The 17,781-nt window shown below is 44.6% G+C and overlaps 1 protein-coding gene across 6 annotated transcripts in view; it reads right to left on the bottom strand.

Moving 5' to 3' along the window:
* The window catches only part of FBXO8 (F-box protein 8), a 54,552-nt gene that overhangs the window by 2,380 nt on the left and 34,391 nt on the right, over nt 1–17,781 (bottom strand). For 3 of the 6 annotated variants that reach the window (XR_015059189.1, XR_015059190.1, XM_085885018.1), the window contains exon 5: nt 6,531–6,727. Coding sequence is in view for 4 of the 6 variants with exons in the window: in XM_085885018.1 (XP_085741144.1) it covers nt 6,531–6,727 (197 nt within the window). In the remaining 2 variants the exon portion in view is untranslated. The other 3 variants (XM_085885016.1, XM_085885015.1, XM_085885019.1) reach the window with 2 other exon arrangements.

Here is a 17,781-nt window from a genome sequence, read left to right as displayed (position 1 = left end):
GGATCGAGGAGATCGCAGGTGGAACGACGGTGTAGTTCCTTACAAACACTGTATACACACCTTAAATGACGGTAAATAGACACCCGATTTTTGAAGGACTACCATTTGAAAAATAAAACCTCAATCAAAAATCGGCTCAAGTAAAATTTTCTAAATATCTCGAAGTGTTTAATTCCGAAGTCTCGTTTCTCTACATTCAAAACTGAAGGACAAGTATTGAAAATACTGCACGTGGTTTTTCGACCGCTGTACAGCAACGGGTGGTTGCAAGGCAACAAAATTCAAACGCGCACATTCCCAGACCATATGGCAACTGTTGGCAAAGTTTCATCGAAATAGGTTTGCTGGTTCGTGCTGTGGAGCCTCACGTTGCAGACACACACACACACACACACACACACACACACACACACACACACACACACACACACACACACACACACACACACACACACACACACACACACACACACACACACACACACACACACACACACAGACGGAAAACCCGACAATAAGGGATATCTCATTTATAGCGAATCCAATTAAAACTCTAAATCTTCTTCTTCTTCAAGCTTGGCCATGACGTCATGCCTGGAAGTCGACCACCAGATTCATATTGTCTACGGGTTACATCGCAGTACGATTCAACTCAAACGGCGACTAATTTTCGATTTTCCACAAATATGCCTCGTTGATGCATCCTTGATGGTTGTAGTAATACAAAACGAGATGGTTTCATGCTACACCAATGGCCGAAACACCATAAGTTTGCCAGAAATTGGAGGTTTTTTTCCGAAATACCCGAGTGTGGATCGAGCCTAGAAAATGTTCACTTTTGTGCTCGGAACATTTTAAAGAGCACTGTTATGAAACAACAGAGATGGCTGGATCTTGTAGTTATCTGCCACAATTGAGAAAAGATGCCATCCCCACAATTAAGCGGAATAAATAGCCATCAGTCAAAACTGTAATCACCATGTCTATCCAGCTACAAGTACATGTACATGGATGACCACTCCCATCTCCACCATCACCCCCACAATGTTTGAGTGTTGTCCGCAGTGTCCAAGTTTGTCGTGCAGTGTTTCTGCTTGGAGTAGTCCAACCGATTTATCAATTAACACAAAATCCCTTATAAATCATCAATTGGCAGACAAAACAAAACCTACCAATCTGTAGTGAATATGCGACTGGCGTTTTCATCTTCATTACCACCGTCGTCATCGCCGTCTTTGTCTGAATCACTTATTTAAGGCTTGAAACGATCATTATCAGTCATCATCATCATCGTTTTACGGTCGTTTCCATGCTTGCATGTGTAAACCGTGGTTCACCTAATGGCTGCTTTCCAGGCTACACAATCACTTGCTAGCCTTCGTTAGGCCTTTAACTATAAGATCGTCTCTCAGCAACACGAACCACGTTTTCATCAGATGATATGGCTCCATAATTCCCCAAAAAGCATTTCCATCACTAATTTTGTCTGTTATAGTTCCTTCAAAATACCAATGATCAGTTTCAACATACTGAGAACTTTCAGAGTTGCTAATGACGGTGGAATCAGTATTGGAAGCCAAGCTCGAAATACTGTTTTTCTATGTAGGCCACCATTTGGATCAATAGGGGGCTCCAAGTGTGACATCACTGGAGAAAATCGAAAAAAGACACTTTAGGGCTTCTTTCAGCACTTTGTGATTGGCAAAAAAAAAATTCTATTTTTTACCCCCTTCAAATTAGACTCTGATTAATGATTTTAAATGTTTTTTTAAGAAAAACAAATTTGCATTTGGGTTCTACTTTAAAATTCATATCCAACTTCCCTTGGGAATTGTGCATCATGAACCCAACCATTGCCAAACCATACAATGAAATGCAAAAGTCAACTAAGGTTGAAAAAAAAAGAAAAGAATAAAAGAAAAGAACAGAAGCTACTGAAAAGAACAAATAAAATGTTTGAAAAATAAGCGATTATTGCCAAAATATGTTGCTAACAATCTCACATTTCAATTATACAATGCCCAAATTGATGAACTGCAACTTGTGCCATTTTATTACTTGCATAACGATGCAATCCCACCCATACAAATGCACTTACAAATGACCCAAATGCTTCAAAATCTGTGGTACTTCTTGGTACAGTCATGGCCAAAAATATTGGCACCCTTGCACCTTTTTCAAACCCACAATTTTCTCCAAAAATAAGTTGAAATTGACAAAAGTATTTGGTCTCCACAATTCTTTATTTCACTGTTAATATTACAGAACCTTTGTTTTTGATTTAGAACTTAATATTTCCTTTTAAATCAGAAAATAAAAAGAAATGGTGTTGACAAAATTATTGACACCTAAGACTTAATATTTGGTAGCACATTTTTGGTAGGTAGCCTTTGGACAAAATAACTGCAGTCAAGCACTTCCTATAGCCATGAATAAGCTTCCTACACCTAAACTGGCAGTTTGGCCCACTCTTCTTGCGCAAACGGCTCCAGTTCTCCCAGATTTGAAGGGTGCCTTCTCCCAACTGCTGTTTTCAGATCTCCCCACAGGTGTTCAATGGGATTTAGATCTGGGCTCATTGCAGGTCATTTCAGAACAGTCCTGCATTTTGTCTTGAACAATTCCTGGGTGCTTTTTGAAGTGTGTTTGGGGTCATTGTCCTGCTGCAGGACCCATAACCTTCGAAGAACACCCAGCTTTCTGACACTGGGTTGAACATTGTGCTCCAAAATGCCAAGGTGATCTGATTTCATGATGCCAGGCACACATTCAAGGCACCCAGTGCCAGAGGCAGCACAGCAAACCCAAAACATCACTGAACCTCTTCCATGTTTGACTGGAGGGAAGGTGTTCTTTTCTTTGAAGGCTTCATTTTGTTTTCTGTAAACATAGAGATGATGTGCTTTACCAAAAAGATCTAATTTGATCTCATCTGCCCAGAGGACATTCTCCCAGAAGGATTTTGGTGTGTTCATGTGCGTTTTGGCAAACTCCAGTCAGGCTTTCTTATGTCTCTCTCTCAGAAGTGGGGTCCTCCTGTGTCTCCTACCATAGAACCCCCTTTCATTGAGTTGGCGGCGATGGATGGAACAAGTTGAAACTGTCGTACGTTGTGTCTGAAGGTCAGCTTGAATCTGTTTGGCAGTTGATCGAGGTGCTTTCTCCACCATTCGAACAATTCTTCACTGCAATCTTCAATCAAGTTTTCTCTTGCAGCCATGTCCAGGGAAGTTGGCTTCAGTGACATGGGCCTTAAACTTCCTGACAACATTGTGCATGGTGGACAAAGGAACTTCAAGGTCTTTGGAGATGGACTTGTAGCCTTGGGATTGTCCATACTTGGCTACAATGTTGTGTCTGACCTCCTCAGACAATTATCTGGTTTTTGTTCTTTTCTCCATGCTCATTGCGGTACACACAGTGACGCAAAATGACTCCTCTCCATTCAAACTGGTTGAATGAGTGGTATTTATATTGTAGGCACCTACAACTGACCACAGGTGAGTTCAATTCCAAAGAAAAGGAATCCAATTATTTCTAACAACTTCTAAAAGTTGCCAATAATATTGTCTGGACCATTTTAGGATTTGTGTGTGGAATAACCTAAGATTTAGTTATTTTTTCAACTTTTTTTGTTTTGTTCCACTGAAAACTAAAGAAATACATATGTGGATACCAAAATATTTTTTAATTTCAACAATTTTCTGGAAATGGTGCATTATTTGAAAAAAGTGCAAGGGTGCTAATATTTTTGGTCATGACTATCCCAATCTCAAAATATTTTTTCCTGTTTTATACTTCCTACATATGTGATTATGTATAGCTGAAGTAATTTTCTTTAATTATTTTTTTAATACATGTGCCAAGGCTTTTGGAAGATCAGAATGACCGGGGTAAGGGGGGGGGGGGTTGTCAAAAGGCAAAGGAAAAACAATGGGATATAACATATGGATGTACCACAGCACAAGGGGGGGAAATTGGAGGAAAAAAAATTTGAGTACAAGGTCTCAGCATATGTAATCAAGCTCTGTTGTGAAAATGGAAGAGATCATATGAGGCACCGTGAGGAGGAGTGATGTATGGGACACATCGGCCATTTTGGAGTTAATGCCATATAGCACTATTTTAACCCTAACCCTATCATCATCATATCATTAAAAAATGTCGCTTACATCACTCCTCCTCGCACTCCTTCTCCAGAACGACTGGACAGATCGGGGGAAAACTTCACCCAAATGTTGCTAAACCCTTGGGGATACCAGGGTATTCAGAAATAATTGATAGGTCACATGGTTTGGCAGCCATATTGGATTGATCGAAAATCTTTTCTTTTTTTTAATCATTTCTCCTGAACCTCTTCATCAATCGACGTGAAACTTCACAATTATGATCTAATAGTGAAAGGGAATATGTGTTTTAAATTTCAACCTGATCGCACATATGGTCTGGCTCCCAAAATTGCTTAATTTTTTGATCTGGGTTCTTTTTTATTTTCTTTTGAATAAGGCTCACTTGGCTGCACCTGGATGGGTTTGAGGGTGGAGGAGCAGCAGCTGAAACACAAATCATATCTAGGATCCTCCAGATGACTCCATCTTTGCTCTTTTGCTTGTTTGGGTTTCTTCTGATTACTCCAATGCAGGACTGTACCTATTTGGTCTTCCATTTGATTTGAATTGAATTTATTTTAATCCCATTCTGAATTCAACTGAATAATAACAAACCTCATGGGTCAGTGTCAAATGTCCATTCAAAGCAGGGTTGCATCTAAGCAGGATGTCTTGGTACCTGGTCATCACTGCCAGCAGTAAAAAAGTGGCAGTTAGAGCAATTTATATTATTAATTACGTAACACACCAGTACATAAACACAAAACAAAATATACTACACAAAACTACACAAACACAACACCTGGCGAGGGTCTGCAACATCTGATTGTTCTTTTTCTTGTTGTAGATAGTTGCGGGCACCTGTCCTCCAGGCAGGATTACCCTTCTCAGTTTATCGGAGATCGGGCAGGAGTACGTATTGGAGTGTATGCGCCGGAGTAAGGCTAAGGTACATACTCCTCTGTTGGCCTTGGGTGGCCACTTAAGGCCAGTATCGGGGGTTGAACCCTCAGTAGAACTGGGTTTGGAACCTCCACGTAGGCCCAAAAACTGTTAAATGTCAATTTTGGAGTTTCGGTGACATCCACAGCTGCTCCATTATGGAAAGATTGTGTGCAAAGAAGAGAGAGAAAGAAAGAGAAAGCGAAAGAAAGAGAAAGAGAAAGAAAGAGAAAGAAAGAGAAAGAAAGAGAGAAAGAAAGAGAAAGAGAAAAGGAGAGAAAGAAAGAGAAAGAGAAAAGGAGAGAAAGAAAGAGAAAGAGAAAAAGAGAGAAAGAAAGAGAAAAAGAGAGAAAAAGAAAGAGAAAAAGAGAGAAAGAGATAGAAATAAAAAGAAAAAAAATTACCCCCCCCCCCCCGTGCGGGAGTGATGGTCATCTCTGCGAGAAAATATATAGCCTCCTGAAGGTAGGGCAGTTTTTGCAAACTTTGAAGTCACGTGACGCGAAAACGAAAGCGAATATCGAAAATCCGGCCTGACAAAATTTAGATATTGTCCCATAGATTTATATGCCACAATCAAATTCAAGATCGCTTGAGAAATGTAGGAGGAGATAGATTTTGAAAATCGTCATTTTTGCATGAATATCGTCATTTTCACATTTTTTGCCAACTTTGAAGTCACGTGACACGAAAGCAAAAGCGAATATCGAAAATCCGGCCTGATCAAAATTTAGATATTGTCCCATGGATTCATATTCCACAATCAAATTCAAGATCGCTTGATAAATGGCGGAGGAGATAGAATTTGAAAATCGTCATTTTCGCAACTTCAAAGGCCTCGTGACCTTGACCTTGAAAGTCATACCATCGTGTACGTCCCATCGACCTCTATCAGGATCACTAATGACCAGATCTCCCGCTTCAACTTCATTGTGGACGGACGGATCGTTACCTCTCCTCTCAACACCAATATTATTAGGTCATGCTCGAAGAGATGAGAGCGAGAGCGAGAGCGAGAGCGAGAGCGAGAGCGAGAGCGAGAGAGAGAGAGAGAGAGAGAGAGAGAGAGTCATCTGTCCAGCTTATTTAAGAAGACAAACTGCTCGGTGAGGCAAATGCTGTAAATAAGAGTCTATTGTTGATAAAGTGGCAAATCGTGATTCAAACATCGAAAAAGGAAACCCATCCTTGGCACTAAAGGAATAAGATATTTCATTGGGTAGCCACAGAACCACTTCATTATTACTTGCAAATTTTTCATGACATTGCATAACTTGGAAAGAAAGCATCTGAACTAGAAGTCTAGAAAATCAGCACATCATGATTTATTCGTCCAAAGGAAAAGGAAAGTGTGAGGAAAGGATTGACAAAACAAGAAGACACTCGGGATTTCTGTGTGCACTCAGAAAACAAAAAAGGAAGACAATACTAAACACAAGAAAGAAGAAAAGCAATAGGTAATAATTGTGCCCATCATACCAGGAGACAATCCAAGCTTGCAAGTGAGAGCAAGGTTGCAGGCACAGAATCTCTGCGAAAACTTGGTGATAAGGGCCTCCAAGAATTCCCCACGCTCTTCAGGTGCACGGATACTTTGAAAGAATTGCCGCAGGGCATTAGGCAGGAACTGGTTGGCAAAGTTATGCAACTTCACCAACTCATCAAGGACGTCACGTCTGGAATATCAGAATGCAGTTGCATGAAGGATAGGGAATAGGTTAAAGTAGTCAATTGCAATCAGCAAAAATAATATTAAATAACCAATATAAACACAAAAATACACCTTGAAGATAATTATCTCTTCATAAGAAAACACCATACAAAATAATATGGACATACATACCTCAGGGCATGGGGTACAGATGGCATCAGTAAAACTTATTGCATATTAACATCAGATGCATTTGCCTGTCTTGAATGGATGATGTCAGAATGAAATGTGTGCAATGTTGATAGTTGATGCTAGGGGGTGAGCCCACAAGAAGCAAAGGTTTATGAGAGCTGTGCAAAGCAGTACCACCAGGTAACAGTTGTCATAAATTGGACAAAAAAAGTCTAAACTTGGCATAGGCTTTAAAGCGCAATTAAACCCTGCGATAAATAGACTTGATCGTATATTTTAATATATTTATCCAAACGCGTAAAACAGATTTTTGACAATGTGCCGAATACAACACAAATTCGGACAAAAGGTTCCGTTTCTGAGAAACACTGCATAACACCATGAACCAGTGGAAGTGACATCACAGCGCCAGTCGACTGTTACTGAGCCGCTACACTGGAACGCCTTGCCGTAGCAATGGATTTTTCTGCTGGAATATAACTATATTCTTTCGAAACCAGTGAAGCAGAGCTAAAGAATGTTCAAACTATATAGACTTTGGAAGAAAAAAGTGACAGTGATAGTGACTGTGGGGAACATGGACAGGGAAGGCTTAGACTGGTGTGAATGCACACATTGCGAAGAAATGCCTGCAGCACGGGAATGCATGTGTTGCGAAGACTGGGATTTACGACACGATAGAAAAAGACTGTTTATGATTATGATAGTTTATCAGGATAGTTACTGTTAATGACCTCCACCAAGGTGGAGGGAAGTTATGTTTTCACCCATTTGTCTGTCTGTCCATTTGTCTGCAAGCAGGATATCTCAAAAAGATATCAACCAAATTGGGGCCAAAAACGATTCGTTGTCTTCAGAAAGTATTCACACCCTTTGACTTTTTCACATTTTGTTGTGTTACAGCCTGAATTTAAAATGGATTAAGTATAATTTTTTTTGTCATTGATCTACACAAAATACCCCATAATGAGAAAGTGAAAACATGATTTTTGAAATTTTTCCAAATTAATTGAAAATGAAGTTCAGAAATATATAATTTACATAAGTATTCAGCCCCCTGCGTCAATACTTTGTAGAAGCACCTTTGGCAGTGATTACAGCTTTGAGTCTTCTTGAGTATGTCTGCATCAGCTTTGCACATCTGAATTTGGGGATTTTCCACCCATTCTTCCTTGCACATTTGCTCACGCTATGTCAACTTGTATGGTGAGTGTTGGTGAATGGCAATCTTCAAGTCTTTCCACAGATTCTCAATGGGATTCAAGTCTGGGCTTTGGCTGGGCCACTGAAGGACTTTCATGTTCTTGTTCTGAAGCCATTCCAGTGTTGCTTTGGCTGTATGCTTGGGGTCATTGTCCTCTTGGAATGTAAATCTTCACCATAGTTGAATGTCTTTTGCACTCTGAAGCAGGTTCTCAAGGATTTGCCTGTACTTGGTTCCATTCATTGTTCCCTCTATCTTTACAAGTTTCCCAGTCCCTGCCGCTGAAAAGCAACCCCATAGCATGATGCTGCCACCACCGTGCTTCACGGTCGAGATGGTGTTACAAGGGTGATGAGCTGTGCTCGGTTTCCGCCAGACATAGCGCTTTGCATTCAGGCCAAGGAGATCAATTTTCTTCTCATCAGACCAAAATATATTTTGCCTTGTGTTCTCAGTCTTTAATGTATCTTTTTGCAAACTCCAGGCATGCTGTCATGTGCCTTTTTCTCTGGAGTGGCTTCTGTCTGGCCACTCTCCCATAAAGCCTCGATGTGTAAAGTCCTGCAGAGACTGTTGTCTTTCCGGCAGGTTCTCCCATTTAACCAGGTAAGTCTGTAATTCTGTCAGAGTGGTCATTATGTTCTTGGTCACCTCCCTGATCAAGGTCCTTCTTGCCAAGTTGCTCAGTTTGGTCAGACGGCCAGCTCGAGGAAGAGTCTGGGTATTTCCATATTCTTTACATTTCTTAATGATGGAGCTCACTGTGCTCTTGGGAACTTTCAACACTCTATAAATTGGTTTATACCCTTTTCCCAGATCGATGCCTCCTCACAATTCTATCTCAGAGTTGTACGGACAGTTCCTTGGACTTCATGCTTGAGTTTCTGCTCTGACAAGCACTATCAACTGTGGGACCATATATAGAAAGGTGTGTTTCTTTCTAAGTCATGTCCAATGAATTGAATTGGCCACAGGTGGACTCCAATCAAGTTGTAGATGTAGTGTCATAGTAGAGGTGCGCCAAGGCAGACACGAGCGAGGGGATAGCACAACCCTGCTTTATTGCCACGAGCGAGAGTGAGCGTACGTTGCCCGTAACTCCACTTTATTACGTACTCGATGCACTCTACAGCCACACGACCTACAGGCTCCACAGACCACAACGGTTACAACCACGCCTCAGGCGGCGCGCACTCCTATATCCCGTGCAAGCACGTGACCACTCCAAAACCACTCCTCCATGCCTCCACCACGCTCCCCGCATCATGCCCTGCCCCCGCAGGCCCAGTCCACCACACTCGTCCCTCCTAAAACCATGATTATAAAATGACCATCATAATAATAAGCATAATCGGCACAGAATACCATGATATAAAAGCAGAGAGGCACAAAAACGATAATAACCAAAAAGCACAGGCACATCACACCATATAACGTGTCGATGCGAGCGAGTTGAACTGCAATGAACAGGTTCCGAAGACCGAGTTGCACGACGAACCCACAAAAACCCTGACCGCGTTACAGATATCAAGAAGCAAGGCGGGAAGCACAGCATCGTTACGCAGCAGAAGCGCCCCCAGGCGGCCCATGCTTACACGCCCTCTGGCGAGGTCGCGGCGACCTCCCGAGCAAACCTCCCCCGGCACCATCAAATGCCCCCGGCCGACAAGGCGACACATCTCCCCCAGACAGACCCGAATCAGAAAAACATTCCGAGCCCGGAAGCTCGTTGCCTGGAAGCCCCGTGGCGCCAGCGCAGCCGACCTTGGCGAGTACAGAGGTTCGTGCCGCCCAGCGCCAAACCCGTCTGATCTTGCCGAAAACAGGGGTGGGGGTAACGCTGAACAGCGAACCAGCCCCGGCTCTGAGTCGATCTCTGAGACCCACACGCGAGTCGAACCGGCAATTAGTCGGCTGCAGTCCCAGCAATCCCATACAAAACCACACATCACATCCAGTCATGCCATAAAGCAACAAGAACATCGTCTGCGCAGATGCAAACTCCCCTTTTTGTACAGCACGTTCTCCCAATATAATCCCCACACATGACAGGGTAACGACCCGTGGACTGCCCTCGCAGCTGGAGACCAGAAAGACCTCTTTATTTGCCACGATCGCCCCCAAGGCCTTCATATAACATCGGTCATATCGAACATCCCATCGATTGATCCTAGCCAAACATATGCTCACATACGAACTGTCGGCATTTATTTTAACAACGCTAAACTGCATCACTCGAGCAATGAAAATCAAATACGCAACGAACAGCAACCCATGAATCACATCACGTGTCCGTCTCTCGGTTGTCGTCGCGACGTTGCGATGACCTGCTTGTCGTCGACGGTCGCGATCCGCGAACTTCTTGAACACGACTGGCTCGCTCCAATTCCCCGCTGAAATCGCCTGAACGACACGGGCGCACATTGTATCATGAGCGCAGCCGAAGCGCGAGAGCTCCTCGCAGCTGGCATGGCTCCCGTTGCTCCAGAACCGTACATCATCGTCGCAGGAAGCCATGACCGGCCGCTCCCGTTGCATCGTTGCGGCTCCTGCCGCCAGAACCCCGCCCTCGGGTCTCGAAGGAGGCACCGGAGCACCTGGAGGTACGAACTGGAGATCCAGCTCGAGGTGCGCCAACCAGTCCCGGCCCAAAAAGGCGGGCCCCTCCCCTCGTACCACAAACACCGAAAGTCGAGCGCTTCGACCCCGGTAGACCACCGAGACGTCTGCCACCGCAAGCGGTGCAATCGCTTCGCCGGTGTACGTGCACAGCGACAAGGTCGTCTTGACCAGGTAAACACCGCAAAGACCACGAGCCGCCCGCTCGCCCATGACCGACACTGCGGCCCGGTGTCAACTTGAAATACGATCGGCTCGCCATTAACCTCGACCTCCACTGTGATTGGTCTTGTCACCTCCGGACCAATCGAAAACAGACTCAACATTGGTTGCATCTCCTGCTCCGGGCCGCTGGGATCGCTATGCCCTGGCTGCAGGCGGCTCCCCAGGTCGCTGGGGTCGTCCCGCACCTCGCCATCCTCGACCTTAACGGCGGTCCCCACCATCCGACACACACGCTTCAAATGTCCCACCTTGTGACAATGCAAACACACGGTGTTCTTATACGAGCACACCCATCGCAGGTGCGGACCACCACACCCCCAGTACCCCGGGAAGTCCATTTCGCTCCCTGTGCGGCCGCGCTGCGGCGCGTGCCCACGGCTCGCACGGCCAGATGCGCGTGCGCCCTGGAACATCGCGCTGACCTCCGAATCATCCGCTGCGCACCGACCATCAAGACCCCGGACATTCCTCGGAGCTTGTGTGACGCCATGTTCTGTTGATAGCGAGGCGAGCAAGATCGATTTGCGTTTGCTTTCATCGTCTACAGCATTCGCGTGGAAATAGCAGCCCAACTGTTCAGAAAACAATTCAAAGTCGTCTCCGATGAAGACGGGCACGCGTCAGTGCGCCGTGCCCCGACCTTCTGCCATGCTCGAGCCGGCCGTGACGCCTGGCCCCGAAGCCTGTGCGTGCGCACGCGAAACTCGCGATGCGCTCCTCTGGGACCTGAGTTACTCGCTGCCACGATCCAATAACCCAACCACTTCGCACACGCCGATCCGAACAGACTCGTCGCCAAATGTAGTGTCGTAGTAGAGGTGCGCCAAGGCAGACACGAGCGAGGGGATAGCACAACCCTGCTTTATTGCCACGAGCGAGAGGGTGAGCGTACGTTGCCCGTAACTCCACTTTATTACGTACTCGATGCACTCTACAGCCACACAACCTACAGGCTCCACAGACCACAACGGCTACAACCACGCCTCAGGCGGCGCGCACTCCTATATCCCGTGCAAGCACGTGACCACTCCAAAACCACTCTTCCATGCCTCCACCACGCTCCCCGCATCACGCCCTGCCCCCGCAGGCCCAGTCCACCACAGTAGAGACATCTCAAGGATGATCAAAGGATACTGGATGCACCTGAGCTCAATTTGGAGTGTCATAGCAAAGGGGTTAAATACTGTTACGGCTGTGGAAATTCGCAGAGCACCATGTAGGTCCTCAGATCAGTTATGTCGATAAGTCTGTGTTCAGACAGATTTCCCCACCGATGTTTAACGGGCAATTATTCGTGTACCGGGCTGTGATCTTTGAGTTAGCCGTTTTTCTTTTGCTATCGTTATTTTGGGCCAACCGCTTCACAACAACCACCTCCACCACCAACATCGCTCTCATCAACCGCTTCACAACAACCACCTCCACCACCATCGCTCTCACAACCGCCTTCACACAACCACCTCCTCCACCAACATCGCTCTCACAACCGCCTTCACACAACCACCTCCTCCACAACTGCCCTCACACAACCACCTTCTCCACAACGCCAACCATAGCCACCATCTCCTAAACCGCACAACCCCCAATACCCAACAACGAAACATCGCTTCACCTTCAACTCCGTGGGCGCCGCCATCTTTGCGCCGGCCACGGCAAGGTCGCTGCAAACAAAAGCGGTGGTTTCCTTGTTGCCAGCGACGGTGATTTCTACCACGTCCACTCTCCCTTTAACGACGGTGATTGCTACCACGTCCGCTCGCCCCAAACCTCGCCTCGGAATTCGGATCAGGAGAGCGAGAGGGGCGGAGCCAGTGGGGGTCAGAGGTGAAAGTGCGGAGATCAGATCTCGCCTCACGAACTCCATAAAAAGCGCGCAGAGCGCCGGTCGAGCGTGTTGGTCGGGGTCTAGAGCGGTGTGAGGAGCGGAGCTCGAGTCCAGTGGAGGGCAGTGGAAGTCCGGGTTCGCCGAGGAGACAGAGTGGGGAGCACAGCAAGCCGGCCGTGCCACGCCGAACTGCGCGTTCGTGTGGGATGTGGGGAGGCCCGGAGAGAGGTTGCCAGCCAGGATCGAACGGTCCGAAGTGATCAGGCTTCAGGACAGACCGAGCAACGCTGAGGGACGGATGGGCTCTTAAAGAGAGCATCAACTCTGAAAGAGCACAAGACCCGTTCGTTCCTCTGACGCGTTGCCGGCTGGGCCCGAATCACCAGGCCGTCAGACGAGGCCTGGGCCGGACCGCGGTCACGACAGCTGCCGTGGGGACGGGACGTCGCGGGTCGCCCCAGCGAGGTGAAGGTAACCAGCACGGCCTCGCGGAGCCTCTGCGGTCTACACAGCTCCATGTAAATAAAGACCCAAAGAGGTCCCATCTACCCCTCGTCTGTCCTGGGGTTTTTCCTTGCTTTTGAACGAACGTTGTGGCGCCATGTCCGTAAGTAGAACTGTTAAGTGTGTACATAATAGATAGACGGTAGTAGCTCTCTTGCATTGCTTTTGTTGGTTGTATACTTGCGTGCGCGTTCGGCCTTGCATAATTCCCATTGCTGCATTGACTGACGTGCATGTGTCTTATTCAATAAATGTGCTTGTTTAAATGTTAACCCGTTCGTTGTGTCCTCTTTCCCTAATTGAACTTCCATATTGCACTCGGAATATAGTTGGTTTTTAAATAGCCGGTAAAGTGATCGGGTCCAACGGGGCTCGCGATAACACCCTGCTCGGTTATCCCAAAACGGAGCGAGCTGCTTAAGCGGCTCGTGTCCCAGCGGCCCCGTTGAGGTACAATCTCTCGGTAGTCTGCCCGCGCGATTAATTAGGTATATCGACAATTCGGCGATTGACCCTGTCGCGCGTGGATAGAATATTGACTCGGCTGTGGTGTGCTTAAAAACACACCCGTGGCTGGTTTCTGGCATTGAACTGGAAAGCCGCGACTGGATTGTCCGTTCGGTGGGTGAAGCGGCCGCTATTAGTTAAACGCGGTCGTTCGCACGCCGGCGGGTGAGAATCCACAACAATACATATTGACGCAAGATATTTCAGCTTTTTATTTTTTATTAATTTGCAAAAATTTCTAAAAACATGTTTTCACTTTGTCATGATGGGGTATTTTTATTTGAATAGATTGGTGACAAAAAAGCATGGTGTTGGCGCAGTGGTTAGGGCAGCGGCTTGGGATCCAAAAGGTCCTGAGTTCAAGCCCTGTTGGGCCACTGAATTAATACACCAGGGGGTTGACTCAGCCTGTCATCCTTCCGAGGTTGGTGAAGTGAGTACCAGTGTACTGGGCCGGTGTATACCCTGGTTAAAATAGGTGTACCATATCCCTGTGTTTCGTAAGAGGCGACCAGGGTTGCGTCAGAAAGGGCATCCGGCGTAAAATCTGTGCCAAATCAATATGCGGATCATGCGGATGATCCGCTGTGGCGACCCTTAACGGGAGCAGCCGAAAGAAGAAGAAGAAGAAGAGATTGGTGACAAAAAAAAAGTAAATTAAATCTTTTTTAAATTCAGGCGGTAACAACAAAATGTGAAAAAGTTAAGGGGTGTGAATACTTTCTGAAGGCACTGTATATAACACGATATCTCAATGGCAGCGGACAGTGTCCAGTTTCTGAATTTGTGATGTTAACTATTGAATACTTCTTATAATACAATGATATTAAAAGCAAAATTTCAGGAAGAAGTAAAGAGGAGGTGTTTTTTCTACTCGTGCACCTTCTTCAAAAGCTCTGAATGTAATTGTCCCCAACCCCTTCGATATGGTCAGAGACGGGGGACATTAAAATGAGCTCTGTCTGACTGATCATCCATCCATGTACTTTTGTGTATGTGATATTTCAAAAACTTTTGACCATTTAGTTTACATATTGCAGATATCTATGCCTCAGGACATTATCTGAACCTGATCAAATAACGGCTGTGATTGGTTGAATTATATTGCCATGGCAACCGTTTCAGTAACCTGGCTTATGTAGGCAATATATATATTAAAAAAAAAACATTCAGGATTTAGCTTTCATATTATACAGATGTATTCCTCATACCACCCAAAAGGTGGGAGACAGAGTATCAGCTCCTTATTTCACGTTAAAGTAATTAGGATAATGCAGAACTGTGTGTGATGTGCAAACATCTTCGATGTGTACAACATGGTGCTAATTAGAAACTGCAAAGAACATTGAACCATGTTGAAAACTGCTGCCTAAGCTATCCATTCCTATGTTGTGACCATTACAAGCACTCTCATTCCTGTTTAAGAAAAAACAAAAACTCATGTTGAAGTTGGTGACATGACTGTCAACCTAGACCACAGTCAAAAACATAACTGAAAGCAAATCACTCCCAACACCCTGTTACACACTGATGATGATCAGGTATGAAGTTGGTTATCTCTCTCCCAGTATCCAAAATGCCTTGCATCAAGGAGGGTTTTCATGATCACAAATCTAGAACACATTAGGTTCACAAGCAGATGGAAACGAGACAAGAAATACCACAGCAAGAAGGGAATACCAAATCAAGTTCAACGTTGGGTTATCATCCAGATTCTCACATCATCATAATCATCATTTTACAGCCGTTTCTATGCTCACGGTATAATAGAAATGTGCTGCAACTGATAAAATAGCAAACATTTTTGTTGAACACTTTTTAATTATATAAGGTACCAGACGACCCGTGAACCCATTGGGTTCCCGTTGTGACAGCGGTTGATTAAAAAAACATTTCAAAAAAGAAAAAAAAAAGATAGCTCCAGCAAACTAAACTGCTGAGGTTGTTTGCATTGATCAAATACTCCCGAAGAGTACTTGACTGAATCGGGAATCGATTTTTTAATAATTTTTTTCATTGCCAGATTGGAATGAAACTTGATATTGCGCGTCAATGTGAAAATAATGGAACGGAGAAAAGAAAGTTGAAGAAATTGTTGTGCATAATCTTCTAAACACAATTTTATTTATTAATGAACACCAAAGTATTAGATCAAAATGGTAATGTTTATTTTATGCTTAAAAATAAATCGTTCTTTGTCTCTACTAAATGTTTGAGATTTTTAAATAAATAATTTCAAGACAAAAAAAGAAGATCGCTCCAGCGAACTATACCGCTGAGGTTGTTTGCATTGATCAAATTTTACCAAAGAGTACTTGACTGAATCGGGAATTGATTTTTTTATTATTTTTTTTGTTGCCCGATTTGAACGAAACTTGATACTGCACACCGCAAGAGAATGGTGAGTAAGGTGGCCCTAAAATTTTTGTGCGATCATGTACCGTTTTGGCTGTATTTTGGGAACATACATACATACATACAAGATGAGAGTTTTAGTAATATACAGATAACAATAGTGGATATGGAGCAACACCTATACTATGGTAAATACAGAACCTTGATGACCAAGCAAAAGTAGCCACATAAACCTAGCAGTGAGAATATCGTTATGGCCCGGGGTTCGAGGCTAGCCATGAGGGGAAGCACTCGAGTTCCTCTCGAATGTCCGGTCCTGAGGCCACCAGCCACGGATAACTCTGGCAGTCTGGCGGGTTGCAAATCAACCATGAATGCCGATTGGTACCACCAATCCTGGCAGGGTTCTTGCTATTTCACGCGTTACCTTCCCGGTGGATTGGCAGCATCAAGTGGGGCTCATACCCTCAATGCATTCTTGCCTTATTTTACTTAATCAGGTGCAGCTGAGTGGAGCTGCCAAGTACGTACTGGCTAACGTATAGAGAGTCAATCGGTGGGGTCCCGGCTAACAATACATGCGGACTATGCTGGACCAATGAAGGAAAGAACAACCAAGACAGAATTGAAAGAACAACCAACAACTATTTATTCACACACACACACAAACAAGCAATCATCGAACACGTGTTTGCAGGCAAAAGAAGAGCAGACATAACCCGAACACGTTTTCCCCTTTGACAAAAGACATATGGCCATCATTCAATCTGGGAAGAAGAGATAAGAAGATTTGAGGTGGATGAAAATAATGGAGCATGGGGTTACCAGGTCTGAATCCAAATTGATGATCTGAGATGAGGCTGTTGGAGAAAAGGCATGATTTTATGTCAACTGTAATGATGGATTCCATGACCTTGCTGATGATTAGAATATAACAGAAGATCAAGAAGGAACCCAAGAAGTAAAGAGCAAATATGGAGTCATCAGGAGGAACCTGGATAGGATTCAGGTTTCAGCCACTATTCCACAACCCTTAAACACATCTTGGTGCAGCCGAATGAGCCTTACAGAATAAAAAATTCTGCAAGAATTCACTTCTCCTTAGAGAAATTGATAGCAAAAGAGAGGAAAAAATAGTAAAAGAGATGAAAAAAAAGAATTAGAATGAATAAAGAGAATTGTGAAAAAATTTTTGAAAGAAGTGTGAAAGGAACAAAGAACAAAGAGGTTAGGAAGAACCCAGACAGATGGATTTCAGCAGTTACTCCCCAAGCCCAAAAGCATAAATGTGTACAAGCCACCAGAGGTCCATCAGCAGGGAAGCACAGTCCACACAGCATCAGGTTATGGAACAAATATAATCTAACGGTAAATCAAGAAGGAACCCGAATAAGTAAAGAGCAAATATGGAGTCATCAGGAGGAACCTGGATCAAATTTGGGTTTCAGCCGCTACTTCACAACCCTCAAACCTATCCAAGCGCAGCCAAGTGAGCCTTACAGAAAAATCTCTGCAATAATTCACTTCTCCTTTGAGAGATAGATAATGAAAGACTGGAATAGATAGTAATCGAGATGAAAAAGAAGAAAAATATATACCATCAGAGATGGGGAATCCCCCGCCATTGAATGAAAAAGGTCATACATAT

Source organism: Eptatretus burgeri, chromosome 6 (assembly GCF_056783735.1).
Source record: "Eptatretus burgeri isolate ZD-2024b chromosome 6, Ebu_testis_v1, whole genome shotgun sequence".
NCBI classification, from domain to species: Eukaryota; Metazoa; Chordata; class Myxini; order Myxiniformes; family Myxinidae; genus Eptatretus; species Eptatretus burgeri.
The sequence above is the reverse complement of the archived record's forward strand: the minus strand, read 5'-3'. Positions and strand labels throughout refer to the sequence as shown.